This window comes from Papaver somniferum, chromosome 4, assembly GCF_003573695.1.
Source record: "Papaver somniferum cultivar HN1 chromosome 4, ASM357369v1, whole genome shotgun sequence".
Lineage (NCBI taxonomy): Eukaryota > Viridiplantae > Streptophyta > Magnoliopsida > Ranunculales > Papaveraceae > Papaver > Papaver somniferum.
Window position 1 is genome coordinate 80,980,667 of NC_039361.1, and position 17,068 is coordinate 80,997,734.

At 36.6% G+C, this 17,068-nt stretch overlaps 1 protein-coding gene across 1 annotated transcript; it reads left to right on the forward strand.

The window, feature by feature from the left end:
* The first annotated feature begins 1,721 nt into the window (after nucleotides 1-1,721).
* LOC113274027 lies at nucleotides 1,722-5,032 on the forward strand. The gene is made up of 3 exons (XM_026523571.1): nucleotides 1,722-1,840; nucleotides 2,608-4,343; nucleotides 4,481-5,032. Exons 2-3 carry the CDS (start codon nucleotides 2,705-2,707, stop codon nucleotides 4,798-4,800), a joined length of 1,959 nt encoding a protein of 652 aa, XP_026379356.1. The 5' UTR covers nucleotides 1,722-1,840; nucleotides 2,608-2,704; the 3' UTR covers nucleotides 4,801-5,032.
* The last annotated feature ends 12,036 nt before the right edge of the window (nucleotides 5,033-17,068 follow it).

Consider the following 17,068-nt stretch of genomic DNA (forward strand, 5'->3'; position numbering starts at 1 on the left):
TCCTCAAATTTTACTGTAAACAATTTTCCTTTTTCCTTTAATGTTAGGGTTCTTAACTATTCCCTTGTTATGATTTCATTGTTTTGAACATCAACGTGTAAAGTAGGTTTTTGGGAGTTCTTTTTTACTGGTTTTTCTCTTCAGATTGTCTCTCCCTAACTCTCTCTTAAACTCTCTCCTTTTTGTAGAGATTTCAATCAGCGGAAAAATACACATGAAACTCCCCATAAATCCCTAGAAACCTAAACTCCCCAGAAATTCAGGGATTTCCGACTAACAGATAAGGGTGTTGTGAAAAATCCCCCACGATTAACGGGGTTTTTGAGAGAGTTTGAAAGACTTCTCAAGATTCTCCCACGGCTAACAGAGATTGTAAGGGATTCTTCCAAACTCCCCACCACTAACAGGTAATTATGAAACTCTCCTGAAATACATTAAAATCTCTCCAAATCTCCCATTACTAACCCCCTTTAAAAGTTTGTAATTTACCAAATTTTCTTATATAAAAAGAAGGTTATTATTGGGGTGTCACATTCCATTAGAGGGGCGTCACCTAATAGGACAAGAACGGGTCACCCATAAGTAATATCAAAAAACCCTTATCTAAAATAATTTTGTAATGACTAAACAACCCTTATTTAGTTAATTTTAATTTAATTTAATTAGATAAAAATTAATTTAATGAATTTTGGTGTATACTTGGTGAATTCTGGGATAAAGTTTTTATGGGAAGAAAAAATGGTTGTAAGATAAACGTCTATGGCTGGAAATAATCCAAACCTGGACGTAAAATCACTTATACGGTTGGAATTAAAAGAAAACTAGACATAAAATCAGATTCTACGGTTGGAATTAAAAAGAACCTTGACGTAAAATGAGCTTCTACGGTTGGAACTAATTCAAACCCGGACGTAAAACTACATGCAAATAAAATTCTACGGTTGGAATTAATCCAAACCTGGACGTAAAATCACTTCGATGGTTGGAAATAATTCAAATCTGGATGTAAAATCACTTCTACGGTTGGAATTAAAAGAAAACTGGACGTAAAATCGGATTCTATGGTTGGCATTAAAAGAAACCTGGACGTAAAATGAGCTTTTACGGTTGGAACTAATCCAAACCTGGACGTAAAACTACATGCGAATAAAATTCTACTGCTGGAATGAATACAAACCTGGACGTAAAATCATTTCTACGTTTTTTAAGTTTTTATTTTAGTTAAAGGGTAATCTAGACATTTTATATATATGTTAGGATATCCCATAACCATTTTTTTGTATATTAAGAATCTAAGTGAAACCCTTCTATTGGAGTCTTACGCCCCCAATAATAACCTTCTATTAAAAAAAAAAAAATCCTGGACGGCAAAGCCACCGAATTTCTTAGTCACGCAATATGATTCTATCTTTTCGCATAGACTCCTAACGTGTAAGCTCTTGTTAACTACTTACCTTGTATCTCATTATTTTTGTCTAGATTTTCAGAATATTCTCTGGGTATTAGGAATAGTAAATAATATCTTTGAAAAACTAATTTTATTCCATCTAGGAGAGACTAGGAGACCCCTTACCGTGAAAACGAAGAGACATATTATTATCTCCGAATCTCAATGACAACAGCAGACGGACAGTCGTGACGGAGACCCCTCTAGTCCTCTCCTTTTTCAACTCTTTTATCGTTCATCATCACCTTCAAGTTTCCTCATAACCTCACGTCACCTCATTTGTTTATTGTTTAACAAAACCAAGACTAGAATTTTACAGTATCATCGACACTCTCCTCAAAGCTTGTTCCTTCTCCTCATCTTTTACCATCCAAACAATATCGTCGTTCCAAAGTAAGTAACTCGACTCTCTGTGTTGTTTTTCATGGTGCAGTAAAACATGCCATTGTTTCTTCTGATTAGGAAAGTTAATTAGTGTTTGATCTATAGTTATGGGTTTCTTTTCTCTTTATTTATAGTACTTTTTTTTTTCTCTTTTGCCTCATGGGGGTCTACTCAACATGCAGTAATTAAAATGAGATTGATTACTGCTGTTTGGGGTTTGTGTTCATAAATCATGATCATGGTGACTTATTTAGTTAGTTACCTCATGTGTATTGCCTGGCCTGGGTGAAGTAGGTTTAAGCTTTTTATTTCTTCTTGACTTATTATTTTGTTTCTATATCTGGATGTATCTCTGGGTTTTTTTCTATGTTTTGGTTGTTTTAATTGAAACCAAAACCCTTGTTTATCTTTAGCTGTTAATTAATGAAGCTTTGATTGAAATAACCCTTCTTCATTCTGCACTGCTGTTAACTCTATGGGCTTTACTGAAGAAACATCTAGAGCTCATTTCTGATATTTGGCAAACATAAATGTGGGGTTTTGGGTTACATTCTTTATTGGATTTCATCTTTTCTACTGCATGCTCATTTTCTTTGGTCTACTAGTATTTGCTAAACCAATTGTGAATGGCTGTTGAGTTCCCTAGCTATCATAGATAGATTCATACAGCATTTTCTTGTTTAGGATTATGCAGGTCTAGATTCGTTTACATGATCTTTAATTATACGTGTACATTTATAATGGGAGCTTATATGGACCTTGTGTTAAAATCCCAGAGGAGTACAGATGAGGATCAGTTTATCACCAGAAACATAGAAACCATATGAACACAGTGAAGTTCTTCAATTGTCCGAATCGAGTTCTTCTTGGAAGATGGATTCCAGCTCTGGCGACTCCACCCCTGTTGAAGCGAGTACAGACATTCAAAATCACGGTACACTTCTTACTAAGAAAAAAGGTCGCGTCAGGTGCAATTATTGTGCAAGGGAGATCTGTAATTATACTCGTCTTAAGCAACACTTAGGCGGAATACGTGGAAATGTATCACCTTGTGTTGAAGTTCCAGAGGATATTAAGGTACAAATGGAGAAAGACAGCCTACCCACCTTGTCCCGGAAGAGGAAACACAGCGTTGTAATGGAGTATTCTGGATCAGAGCAAAAAGATGAGATGTTACAGGTTTTGCGTAACACCAAAAAGAAAAACAAAGTGAAGAACAAAGAAGAAGCTGAAGATGACTCATCCAGGCAAACCCAGAGGTGTATCGGCAGATTCTTTATTGAAAATGAAATTGATTTTAGTTCTGCAAACTCATCTACCTTCAAGAATATGGTACATGCTTTGGTTGGAAGTGGATCCACGGCGCTTAAGGCCCCTAGTTGTGATGACCTAAAAGGGTGGATCCTAGAGGAAGAACTGAAAGCAACACAAGAGCATGTGCAGGAAGTTGTGTGTTCTTGGGGAAGCACAGGGTGCAGCATATTGCTGGATGGATGGACAGATGAGAGTGGGCGAAATATGATTAATTTTGTAGTTGATAGCCCACAGGGTCCCATATTCTGGAAGTCGGCTGATGTCTCAGATTTCATTGGAGATGTAGATGCCATGATCTCATTGATGAGTGGAGTTATTGATGAGGTTGGAGTGCAGAATGTGGTTCAAATTGTGACATATACTACTGCGGGTTCAATGGAGGCAGTGGGTAAACAAATGACAGAGAAATATAAGAGTATATTTTGGACTGTTTGTGCATCTCACTGCATTGGCCTCATGTTGGAGAAGATAGGAATGTTGGGCACTGATGGAGTACTCAGTAAAGCAAAGGCCATTACTAAGTTCATTTACAGCCATGAGACAGTATTGAATCTCATGAGAAAACACACTGGTGGAGTGGACCTAGTTAGTTCCTCCAGGATAAGATCAGCGATGCCTTTCTTAATATTGGAGACAATTAAGTCTCAAAAGAAAATTTTGAGGAACATGTTCGCTTCGCCAGAATGGAAAGACTCGACCTTGGCTTCTACGGCTGATGGAAGGATGGTGTCTGGTTTGGTCACTAGGGAGCCTTCTTTCTGGACTGAAGCCGAGATGCTTTTGAAGGCAAGTGTTCCGCTTATACGTGCTCTGCATCTACTTAATGGAGAAGATGATAGACCTCAGTTGGGCTACATATACGAGACAATGGATCAGGTCAATGAGCAAATAAAAAAGAACCATCAAGGCAGGAAAAGCAAATATCAGCCTTTGTGGACAGTCATCGATGGAATTTGGGATGACCAACTCCATAGCCCTATCCATACAGCGGGATACTATTTAAATCCGGGTCTCTTTTACTTTGAAGATTTCTTTGCTGATAGTGAGGTTAAAACCGGATTTCTGTGCTGCATCGTACGAATTCTGGAGGATAAACGTGAACAAGATTTGATAGCAACACAATTCAAAGAGTATAAAACGTTAGGCGGAACTTTTGGTTGCGGGGATGCTATCGATCGAAGAGCAAGGCTTGCTCCGGGTATGAAGAAAAATTAACTCTAGTTTCCATCTTGTCGGTTTTTATAATATTTTAGTTTGTTTTTATCAACTATAGGCCAAACCTTAGATCCTGAATTGATATTAGCATTTGCATTGTGATTGTTATTCTGCATTCAGCGAAGTGGTGGTCCTTGTATGGAGTTGACTGCCCCGAGTTACAACGATTCGCTATAAGAATTCTGTCTCAGACCTGTACTGGTGCCTTAAGATATGGTTTGAAAAGGAGTCTGACTGAGGAACTGCATACGAAGGGAAGGAACATTATAGAGCAAAAACGGTTGACTGAGCTGACATTCGTTCACCATAATCTCCGGTTGCAAAATTTGCCTGCTTCAAACTCAGGTAACACTGACATATTTCTTGAACCGTTCGATCCAATGGACGAATGGATTGCTGGCATGGAAGAGAAAGCAGCTAAACAAATTGGTAATGTTTAAAATAGCTGGATGATCAGTAGATAATTACTGTGGTGATGCGAGTACGCAATTAATTTGTAGAAAGGTAGGGAATTTAAAATTTTGAAGGCATGGAGTGACTTCAATAGAGACAGAATGATGCATATTGATTTTGAGGTGCATAGGAAGAACATATGCATGAATTTATCAGGAACTTCTATCTCTGTGAATGCATCAGCATTTGCTAATGGTTAGCAACTCAGCTGTTATTGTAAAGTTGAATGCATGATATTCTCAATTTTTTGGTTACATTTTTTTTCTCCTGTACCTTCTTGGATTATGTAATCATACTTGAATGTTTTTCTTTTATTGGTCATCATCTCCGACTATCTGTTCTTGCTTGGTCAAAATGTTGCATTTCTTGTACGGGAACCATGTATTCTTGAATTCCTACAAGGAAACAGAAACACAGGACATGCTTGGATCCTTGTGATCACGTGATGTTTGACTCCAGATTCCAGAAAATAGGAAAAAAAATGATGGTAAGCAACAAACCAAACCACTCACACAAAAGTGGGCCCCATGGTACGGGAGTTTGCAGGGGTCAGTTTTGGTGGGCCATGGGAGTTGGGACTGTGAGGAGGCGGTTTTTAAGGTGTCCATAGGGGCGGTTCACCAAGAATTTTTGCAAATCAAAATCTAATGCTGCAACATACTCCCAGTTAAGTCAAGGTTAGTTTGTGGTCCACTTGTTTTACTGCAGGAGAGGAGATGAATTAAATAAAGAACGAGAGACGAGACTTTATTACTGAAGCGAGTTTTCACTGAAACGGATGTGATAGACACACCATGATTGTGTACCGTGAATTGCACAAAGAACGGATCAAACGGTCAGAAACGTTATTTCTCTGCATTGGGACACAGGGTGCTGTCTCGGTACACATTCTCCCGTCAATGAAACATTTTCGTCACTGAAAATGATGTCAGCAAGATCTGGGATGAATTTTTTTTCACTAACTATTTCAGCAAACATCAAGCTTAGTCTCTCCTTTGTGCATGCTATTTCGTATTTTTTGTTTGAAAAATAAAGCTCGTTTAAGGTTCTCAAATGTGTCTTGTCTCTTGGGTTTATTTACCTCTTGGGTTTTTTGTCACGGAAAAATCTATAAAAACTAGTGCAAACAATTCTTTAGAAACTTACAAACTGGAGAAAATATAAAATTGGAATGTTACGATGAATTAAAACAGTTTTGTGTTCCTGGACTCGGTAGCTTTCCAAATCCGTACGCAAACAAATTTAGTTCTGTGAACTCCGGAACCGCCGACAGTCTTAAGTTTCCAACCCGGTACGCAAACTGAAAAAGTTCTGTGAATTCCGGAAGTTTGGTAACTGAAAAGGTTTTGTGAACTCTGGAACTCAGTCTTGGTTTAAAGTTTCTGATAAGACACCCTAACAGTTTCCAAACCGATATGTTTGGAAATAATGGTGTTTGTACCTTGTACACCTACTTACAATGCCATTATATTTTCAAGTGTGTTTAAATTATTTTTTCGAGATAATTAACATTTGATTAAATCTCTATAAACACTAGACTTAATTGATCACATGTTTGTGACTCGGAGTTAATGTCTTATGTGTTCATTAAATGATGATTAAGCTCTTAAGTTCAAACTGGCTAGTTACGGTTAACCATGTTGAACATAGTCTTTGTACACGGTACGGTTACGTTTTCACCTAACCAGAGTGTATATCTTTCTCATATAAATCAGATTCAAAGATTCATCAAATGGTGGATATTGTTTGCTTGGTTCCAAAGCTATCTTAGCTTAAACCTAAAGCAACATATGCTTTGAATGTCTATAAAAGGGGAACTTCAAGCAACCGGGGTCTTTGAATCCAGACACTACTTTTTGGTGTGTCCTAGTTGTATCTAGAGTCGTCCTCTTCCTAACCTTTTTATGTTTTAGCGACTATAAAGACTTCAAATGGATTCGTGAAGCTAGGTCCAATATCTTTCCTTGATAACTTGAGTATCCTGATCTTGATTGTTTGTCGAGCTTGCTCCACCAATCAAGATAGATAGAAATCATCAAAGTTCTCTTCGTCTTAAACTTTGTTGATTCCACAAGTTTTATACTTATGAGGTGAATAATAATCTAGGCTGCGTTTCGGGTTGCATAAGTCCGTATTTTGAGGATAGCTAAACTTTTGTCTTGCTATCGATTTTCATCACCTTGATCCTACGTTTTATTTTATCATCTGTTTCGATCGTAATCAGAAAATCAATTATATAGGCTTAATATGTGGGAGGAAGATTTGGTTTAAAGTCTTCAATTTAGTTGAAGCAACTATTAGTTGGTGTGACGTCATCTAAGGGAATCAATTGCTCAGAGTCTTGATGGGATTCAAGAGGCATAAGGAGCGTGACTGTACCTTAATCGGTGGGATACCTTTTAGGGCTCAACTGCATTCCAGTCCGAAGTTAATTGGTAGTAGGCTAGTGTCTGTAGCGGCTTAATATAGGTTTGGTGTTCAATCTGGACTAGGTCCCGGGGTTTTTCTGCATTTGCGGTTTCCTCGTTGACAAAACTTCTGGTGTTTGTGTTATTTCTTTTTCACATTATATTATTTATCTTTATAATTGAAATATCATGGGTTGTACGTTTATCAATCTTAGTAGATACATCCGACGTAATTTTTTTGGATACGACTAGATTGATTCTTGGACAATTGGTCTTTGGTACCATCTAAGTAAAACTTGGGTTTCTTATTTTATGACCTCTTCTATATTTAGATGGATTTCTTAAACCGATTAGGAAATAGTTTACTTGGTGATTAAGTTAGGAAAACTTATTCCTAAAGTTAAGTATTCTTAAGGTCCAAGTTTTTTTTCTCTATATATATAACCATAATTGTAGCTTTGTTGACATCCAACCTAAAAGAGTGGTAAAATCCTTGTGCTTAGGATTTTGGTTTCTTTGTTGGAGGGTCGAGTGCTACCGCGAAGCTCAATATCGGTATGATAGAAAAACTTGTAACGAGAGGATTTTGGTGTTCTAGTATGTTTAGGGTCTAGGGATTTGCTCTAAACCAAGTTTCTAGTGTTTCCATGTTTCTCCTCTGTTACTACCAGCTGTGAAGAAGGTGTAGAAGAGAAGGCATGCGGCTGGTTCGAGGAATGGTTAGAGAATTGGCTTATATGGTTTCTTCGAGGGTGTTCTCGGGTATGTCTTGTTAACTCTTTGAGTCTTGTATTGGGTGGCGGAAAGAGCATGTAATGGTCTTTGATTTAATGAAAGCTTTTCTGGTGGTGTTGGCCGTGGATGTAGCCTGTAAAGGTGAACCATGTACATCTTTTGTTATGGTTGTCTGTGTTTATCTTCTGTCACTCTTATTATTTCTCCCCGTTTGGTTCAAATCCATAAATGCCCTTTGTGATCATGTGTTCCGCTGCGCTTGGGGTGCAAATTTCGCAAACAATTGGTATCAGATCCCTTGGACGGGAAGGTGTGATTGAACCGGTAAACGATGATTATTGTTCGGGTGGAGAAATATTTATGAAGCTAATGTTTCAACCGGTGTTTGCACAGAGATAAGTTTTTGATGTGATTAAAAAATTGGAGGTTCAAATTTGTGAAGGTATATGTTCTTCATTTGATTGTTTTGATGTTGTATAAGATGCAGAATAAGGCTGAATGAGGTGTAATAAATATATACTTCTTGAAGGGTGTTAGTAACCATACACGATAAAATAATGGGTTACAAAATTTAAAGAAAGGATGAGGCTGTGAGGTCGAATGTAGAAGCAAGTACAACAATGTTTCGAAGTTATGCACGAGATGTTATAGATTTATGTTCCTAAGTCTATATTAAAGTGTTCTCGATGGCTTACACGTAATATCAAGAATGTTCCCGATCTCGGAAGCATGTACCATAATAATATGGGTATTCACACAGTATATATTCTAAGCGAGTATGTTGGGTGTGATGGTGGTAAATAGTATGTCATATTGGTGATGACTTTGGGAATCATTTTAAAGGATTAAGCCTGTTAATCGCAGTGGAGATGCCTGATGGTTTATTTCAAATACACGATAATCATGACATGTGCTGGAGTATGATATTGAATTTAACTCTTCCTTTTTGTGTTAGAGTTCATATGTTGTTCGCTTACTGGTTACGTCGAGCTAATACTAATTCTTCTAGATAGTTCTCTTGGTGATCAATGGTGGTGTCTGTGCAAGGATTCGTTGGTGGTGACTGAAGATTTTCATAGTGTTTGTGAGACATGGACAATTTCACAAATGTTCTTCATGAATAAGATGGTTTGAAGACTTTTATCAACATCGTGGTGTTTTGGTCGAAGAGATGGTTCTATGAAGATGGAAGTTCGGGTTTGAGCTTCAAAAGTAATTCTACGAGTATATATAGGTGGTGAACAACTCCGATGGAAGATGGAGGTAATTTCCTGTGATCATATCATGCTTGAAAGTATGATTCGAGGTGGAGATTGTTAGGAAAACCGTGGGTTTCCTATTTTAGGACCTTCTCCATATTGAGATGGATTTCCTAATCAAATTAGGAAAGATTTTGATTAAGTTAGGAAAACTTGTTCTTAAATTTAAGTATTCTTAAGGTCCAAGTTTGTGTTCTATATATATATAACTAGAATTGTAGATTTGTTGACACCCAACCTAAAAGAGTGGTAAATCCTTGTGCTTAGGATTTTGGTCTCTTTGTTGGGAGGGTCGAGTGTTACCGTGAAGGTCAATATCGGTGTGATAGAAAAACTTGTAGAAATATGATTTTGGTGTTCTAGTGTGTTTAGGCCCTTTAGGGTCTAGGGTTTAGCCCTAAACCAAGTTTCTAGTGATTCCATATTTCTCCTCTGTTACTAGGAGTTGTGAAGAAGGTGTAGAAGAGAAGGCATGAGGCTGGTTCGAGGAATGGTTAGAGAATTGATTTCTATGGTTTCTTCGATGGTGTTCTCGGGTATGTCTTGTTAACTCTTTGGATCTTGTATTGGGTTACAGAAAGAGCATGTAATGGTCTTTAATTTAATGGAAGTTTTGCTGGTGGTATTGGCTGTGGACATAGCCTGTAAAGGTGAACCATGTATATCTTGTGTTATGGTTGTGTATATTTATCTTCTGCCACTCTTATTATTTCTCCCAGTTTGGTTCAAATCTACAAATGCCCTTTCTGATCACGTGTTCTGCTGCGTTCGGGGTGCCAATTTTCTCAACATCGTCTACATCCACTTTGATCTGCACCAACTATGAAGAAACGATTTCAATGTAAAACACCTTCGTGTGAATTCCAATTAAGATGTATAATACCTTAGTGTAAATCCCAACAAATACTTAGTTACATCGTAAAAGTTACACGAAATAATTATCTTGTCTCTCTCTAAAGTTGTCTGACAATCATGTCGAATCTTTCAGCTATGTCTAACCACCCACGGTGGTTATAATTTCTATCTAAACTAAAATGGAATTCTTTGTCTCTCTTCTAAAACATCGAACATTAGGTCTTCCAAGGTAAGAAAAAATGAATAACCATTACATCATCTTCCACAGTGAATGGTTCCATTTATGACTAGAAATACTAAAAGAAGTTGAGTATGGGATGAAGAAGACTAAGTTGAAGCTTGAATATGTTGTGCTACATGAGTTTGAAGGTTGGAAAATCTCACATTGAAAAGCCCAAACCCTTGTATTGAACAACTAGCCGTTGGTCGGAGTGTGAAAGGAGCATAAATAAAATTTTGGCACTTGAAAATAAACAAAAAATCCGTTTTGTAGTTTTACCAAAGAGGGTTAGGTAGAAAATACGATTTACATGACTAGACGAACCCGACTTACTGAAAGTGAAAGGTTCTTTATAACTTACAAGTTCGCCTAACAGTAACATAAATTTATAAGCTAAACCATCCGATTTTTAAACATTCGGCAGAAATACTAATTTTAAACGTTAGCCGAACTTTACTATGTTGTTTAATAAAAAAGCCTTTCCATTCATAAATTCCAACCATTATATAAAAACTATGCGATAATTTGTTAGAAGCCAAATCAAAATCATAATAAAAAAAATATACAAGTCAAAGTATATTATAATACCAATGTATCGTTAAAAAAATCATAATGTAGGATATTCGAACATTAAAATGAGTATGTTAAAAAAACATATCCATTGGTCACGATCTATTTTGCCTCCTACACAACCTCTTTCACGAAAAACAAGAACTTCACTTTGATGCTCATCCTTGGTATCAGATTTATCACAGGTTTGGGCGTTACTTCCACCTACCTTTGTATCGCTGGCGGGTCCTCTTGCTCACCGTCCTTTTTTCCCGGGTACTTTTGCTTTCTTTTGTTTATGATTGCATCCCGTTGGTTGTAAATATATTATTGCTAGTCCGCGCAACAAGTCCGTACGTCTACTTCCTTAAACTCATGTAATTGAACTTAGTTTTCTATGTATGAAATCAAACCTACGTTCACTACACAATCTAGTAACAAGTTACAAATATTATGTTGATATCGCAATTACGAAGTCAAAAAGATAAGCATTATACTTTGTAATTCAATATACCAATATAAAACACTTACCATTATTGATATATTATTCCTTAACACTTTAATCACAGTATGATGATTAAGTCTATTATACTAGAGTTTCGTATATATAACTTCGCATGTTATGTTTTCAATCAGAAATGACTTGAAAAAATACTATTTAGAAATAGAAACAAGTCAATTCATGTATTACTAACCTCAAGTGGAAGGATAAATGTTATCATCTATGTTGATACGTCTTTGGAATCTTCAGGTTTTCAGAGTAATACTCGTATGTCTCAACATTTCTAAACTTCCTAGTCCAACCTAACGAACTTGACTTTAGTAATCTAATCAAGCGACTTATGAGTTTTAATACTAAAATATGACAACGAACCTTGACATACGAACGCTTGGTGGGTTCAACCTATCAATGCTCTAACACATTCCCTTTGGTCGAATGGTATAGGGCTCCCATATCACTTGGTATTCCAAAATGAAATACAAATCAAGGGGATAATCTTATAGCAACAATATTATCATTTAATTGTTTTGGTTTAACCAATAATTTTATATAAAAGATATATGAATTCGTTTTGGCATCGATAAATATGAAAATAAATTTAAATCGTAAAAACTTACCAATTTTAAAGTCCATAGGATGGAACGTGTCCGTCTTTCTACCAATATTTGAACAATAACATTATTGTATTTTCTGTGATCCACAAAATAAAACTGACACCGTGACATCTATCTACTCTTTCTCGGTCTGGACGAGGTATATCTTGATAAACAACATTTAAGTCTTTGTATCCGCCTCTCATTCTATGATATCCAGACTGGTCTTGATGCCCTCACATATGAACTGGAATTAACTCTGGATCAATAACTTGATTCGGAGAAGAAAACTCAACTTCACGATTTTGAGTAAAATCAACATTTGTAGCAGGAGTCTTTATTATATCATTTCGATTTCTTTTTCCCCTTATGGAGTTTATAACAGCCTTCATGTTCATTAATTTTACTAAAAATAGTTAAGAACAAGTATAAGATTTTAGAAAAATTATGAAGAAAATAGTAGAGTAGTGATCAAATTTTATATAGTGGTAAATAGGTTGTCGTTCACTCGGACTTTGTTGAGATTGATTTAGGCTTGAATATACAAAATACTAAAAACAAAAGAAAATATACAAAATAAGGTCACAGGATGAAGAGATACTAGGACACATGATTTCACTACTTTTCATATTCTTGTGGTTCAATCATTAATTCTAAACAATATAGCTCAAACAAAAGAAGTTGTCACTCTAATTCTTTGCCAAAAATAAATTTCATAAAACATTAGTTGTAAGTTGTGAGCATGACGCATCAAAAGTAATTAAAACCAAGCATGCGACATCAAACAAAATAACAAATAATTAGTAGAAATCATAACGCAATTAAATCTATGCAAAAAGTCATATAAAGAATTAGTTCATTTACCACAATCATGAAAAGTTGCTTCCTCCGTTGTCCCAGTAATGGGTTCTAACTCCGCATGGTGAAAACACACTCAAAGGAATTTTTCATTACTCAAAAAGGTGTTCACAATAATGAAATGGGAGAAAAATAATAAAATCGGCTTTGTGACACTTATATCTGTTACAAAACTAACTGTTACAGAAAACGATACATGGGAAGCGTTGTTGGTACTGTAGCACTACGACTGTCCCCTACTGTTTAATGTTCTTCGTGTTCTTCACAGGAGCAGCAATGGCAGCTCTCTGTAACTCCAATTTCTCCGGCTCTGTAGTGTCTAAACGTCTCCCAATCTCTCCATCCCCAAATGTGCTCTCTAGCTCTCTATTTATACATACAAATACACATCACTCGAATATACTCTTCCATAACTCCAAAATATTCTTCTTTTTAATTAAAAATATCTTCCGGAATTTTTCCTTATCTTTATTCTATATATGTTTGTACTAAACCCATATCTTCTTTAATTCGCAGAATAAAATCCAAGATAAAATCTTCTAAGGATATCGTTTTTGTTTAATACAAGATAACTTCCTTTTTCTTCAAAATTTCATGTTTGTAAGGCAAGAAGATATTCTTATCTTAAAGATAATAAATCCTTTGCCGTTGAAACCAAATTTCCCGCCAATTTTCCTTTTCAAGTCAAGGAAGAAGATGGAGCCCCCTTAACCAGTAATGGGGTGCGATTAGCAGTTGGCTCCCTGTGGTGCCCCTTATCAGTTAGGTGCCCCTTATCCAAAATTGCGAGTCCGAATAACATGTGTCCTCCGGGTGCCTATACCAACTTTTCGAGCCGAATTTTCCAAAAATGTTTATTTTCCAAAAATACCTACAAACACATAAAACACCATAATAAGTAGAAAATCGAGTACCAACAATACTGAAAATTGAGGACAATTCGGTCACAAAAATGTGTCTATCAAATACTCTCAGACTTATTATTTGTTAGTCCTCGAGAAAATCTAATCTAGAAAAATAAAAATGACTACACTTAGCACGTGCAGCAAGCCGTTAAACCGCTAGGTGGCCCTAGCGGCGGAGTGTTGTCTCCGGAGGGTTTACCAGAGATGTACCCACAAAACCTTTACTCCGGACCCTAGATATCTACGCAAAACCTTGGAAGGCACTAAAGAATCTCCTTGGTTGGCATACTCTCATTGACTACAGGAGGAAGTACCCTGATGCGAAATTCCAATTGATGTACACGAGTTTGCACTCAGCATACTATAATTCATATATAAGTGACAGAGCTCTACTCAGATAGTTTCTCGACATCATAACCGGAGTCAACCAATCACATGGAAAGATTAATAAGATGGATAAAGAGAAAAATAGATGGTTTAAAGTGAACGGTGTTTCCCATATCTGTCTGAAGTCCTCTGCCAAGATGAACCTATCCTAATGGACTGAGATACCGGTCTGACTAATATCAACACAACTGGCAAATACAAGGGAACCAGTGGTCGATAAACCTAACTCTAGGTCAACACAACTGGCATATACAAGGGTACCAGTGGTCGACTTTATTGAATTTATTCCGGTTGGTCTGATGGTCTGGTCTCAATTTATTTTTTTATTTTTTTGTGGTATCTCAATCACTCTATTTCACCCTAGCAATGGTAACAACTAGAATCGTGTGCCCTACCAAATCACTTAAAAAATTAAAACAGAAGGATTAGGATTCAACGAGATATGGCGAAACTACCATTTTTTTTTTTTAACACCCGAGCTCTGTGCTTTTATGAATAGACTTTTCCATCTAATCAGATTGGTTCCTAAACTCCTATAACCAAGATGCTTCCATCCACTTAGATTGGTTAGTACCATCCTTAATAAACATAAATTTCTAGGCTCTGGAGTTTATTTATTGCAACTAAAAAGTTTCTCCCATACTCCCAAACTTAAATCTAACATTGTCCTCAATGTTCTAAAGATAAAATTAAAAGCATGAACAAGGAGAAATTGTTACCACTCGAAGCAAAAGAGTTAAGGAAAGATATTACCGTGTTGCATGAGATTGGGTTACCTCCCAAGAAGTGCTAAGTTTAAAGTCTTCAGCCAGACATCAGAAGGAATTAATCACCTCATAGAATCATAAAGCAGTAGCCGGAATAACTGTGGTCATCTGGATCAAAAAGTGCTAACCACAAGAAGAGGAAACTACAACAAACCAAGAAGACATCGAACATACCCTTGTTTAAGACAACTACATTTAGTTGTGGTTCAGGTTCAGGCTCTATAAAAGGGTCTAAATAAAAAGATTTCATCGGTTGGATTTCCTCAAAGGCATTCTGAAGATCAGGCTGAAGAGTCTGGAAATACTCAACTAAAACTTAGAAGCGCATAACAAAAGCTTGAATAATTGGGGATCCTCTAATTCAATCAGATTTGACTCACACAGCTGACCACAATGAAAGAGGTGGTCTTCCTTAAGAAAATGTGTCGACCCTATTTTCCTAAAGTAATTAGGTTTAGTCTCAAAACTTAATAACCGACACATCTGAAAATCATATATTCCCACAATTGGAAGAAAAGTTTTTGGTGGGAAAACAAAGTCAATCTTGGTATCATAGCCTGGGTTAACCACATCAACCAGAGGATGGGTTTCTAACAAATGATCTCTCTTATGGACACAACTAGGTTCAGGAAAAAGTGTATGAAGATAATCTTGTAAGATGGTTGAGGCAAAAATGTCAAGTCCTACACGAGGGAACTTTCTAAGAGTTAAAGGTATGGCACCAGGAAAGTGATAATCACCCTCAAACTTAGAGTTTTCAGTGTCTCTAGGTAGACTAATCACAATTTCCCTAATTTCTAAATCATTAGATTCCTGAAAATGGTCAATTGATTATTCTAAGTTGTAATCAGGTGCATCCTCACTCATTTTTACGAGTTCTCTTTCTTTGTCTAAGACTGTTGTTTCTAAATCGCTAGATTCAAAATAAACTCGTTCCTCTAAACCATCATTGGCTTCGTAATCAAAAGGAAATACAACTTCGTCTAAAACGGTATTATCTCTAGTCAAATCCCCGTCCTTTTGAATAGGTGGATAATAATTAAAATTATCGGGATTTGAACCAGAAATATCATTATCATTATCAAGCTCAATAGGAGTAACAAATTCCTGATCACCATGCCTAAATACTTCAGATTCTTCATCAACATTGTCCACATCATACTCATCATTATCATAACATGGAAATGGCTGAACCTCATCTACACAAGGAGTGTCACCAATTCTAACCTCGATATCTTGATTATGCAAATAACTATCCTCATTTTCAAGAGTATTATTGGATACACTATATTGGAAATTCAAGTCATTTCGAGCAATACTTTCGTTCGTCTCTAACTCAAGTCTACGTGTCGACTCAACTATCCTCTCAAGGGTCTCTTCTAAAGAAAACTCCCTAAGTGTTGGATCTAAGTTTTCACTTAACCTATTTAGGATATCTTCCAAATAAGATTCAGTCGTTGCTGCAGTTCTTTCGTCCATAACTACGTTGTTCACCTCATCTAATTTGTATGTCGATTCAGCTAACTTACGTGATGACTCATCTAAATTCCTGAGAGACTCTGCTAGAGAAGGATATGAACTGAAGGATCATAAAAAGGACTACTTTTCAATAGTTTGATTGTATCCTCTAAAGACGAAGAACTAGTATTATAATCTTCTTGCCCGTATGACCGATACGCGTGTGGATAGTAATTGGGCTCACCATGGTATGACCCAAAACCTTGAAACGGTTGGCATGCCCAACCACTATTCACACTATGATCATAAAAAGAGTAATGTCCATGTTGTTCAGTTGGATAATTATTGTATTGGCTATACCAGTTCGACATCCTAACTGCAAGGGAATTCTAAACAAACACAAAGAAGGCTGACTCGACCACAACAAGCCTATTTTATCTAGCAAAAAAAAAGCATGATGGCTCCCTTAGATTGTTTCTAGACCATCTTTAATTCTTTCGAAAAGGAATTCGTTACAATCTGAGCAAACCTCTCTGGAATCAATCCTAGTTAAAGTAAGTTGAATAGAGACGAGGGAAGCTCAGTGGAGCTTTGATACCCAAGGCCTCACCGGTGTTACAAGGCGGCGTATTCAACTCACAGAAACCATCATGAACTTCAAAGTATGCTCAAAAGAGTAACCAATATTTTCCGAACGACTTTCCTAATAAGCTCGTTACCCTATCGGTCTCGTTCTAGTCCAAATTTTAAGGCTTAGGT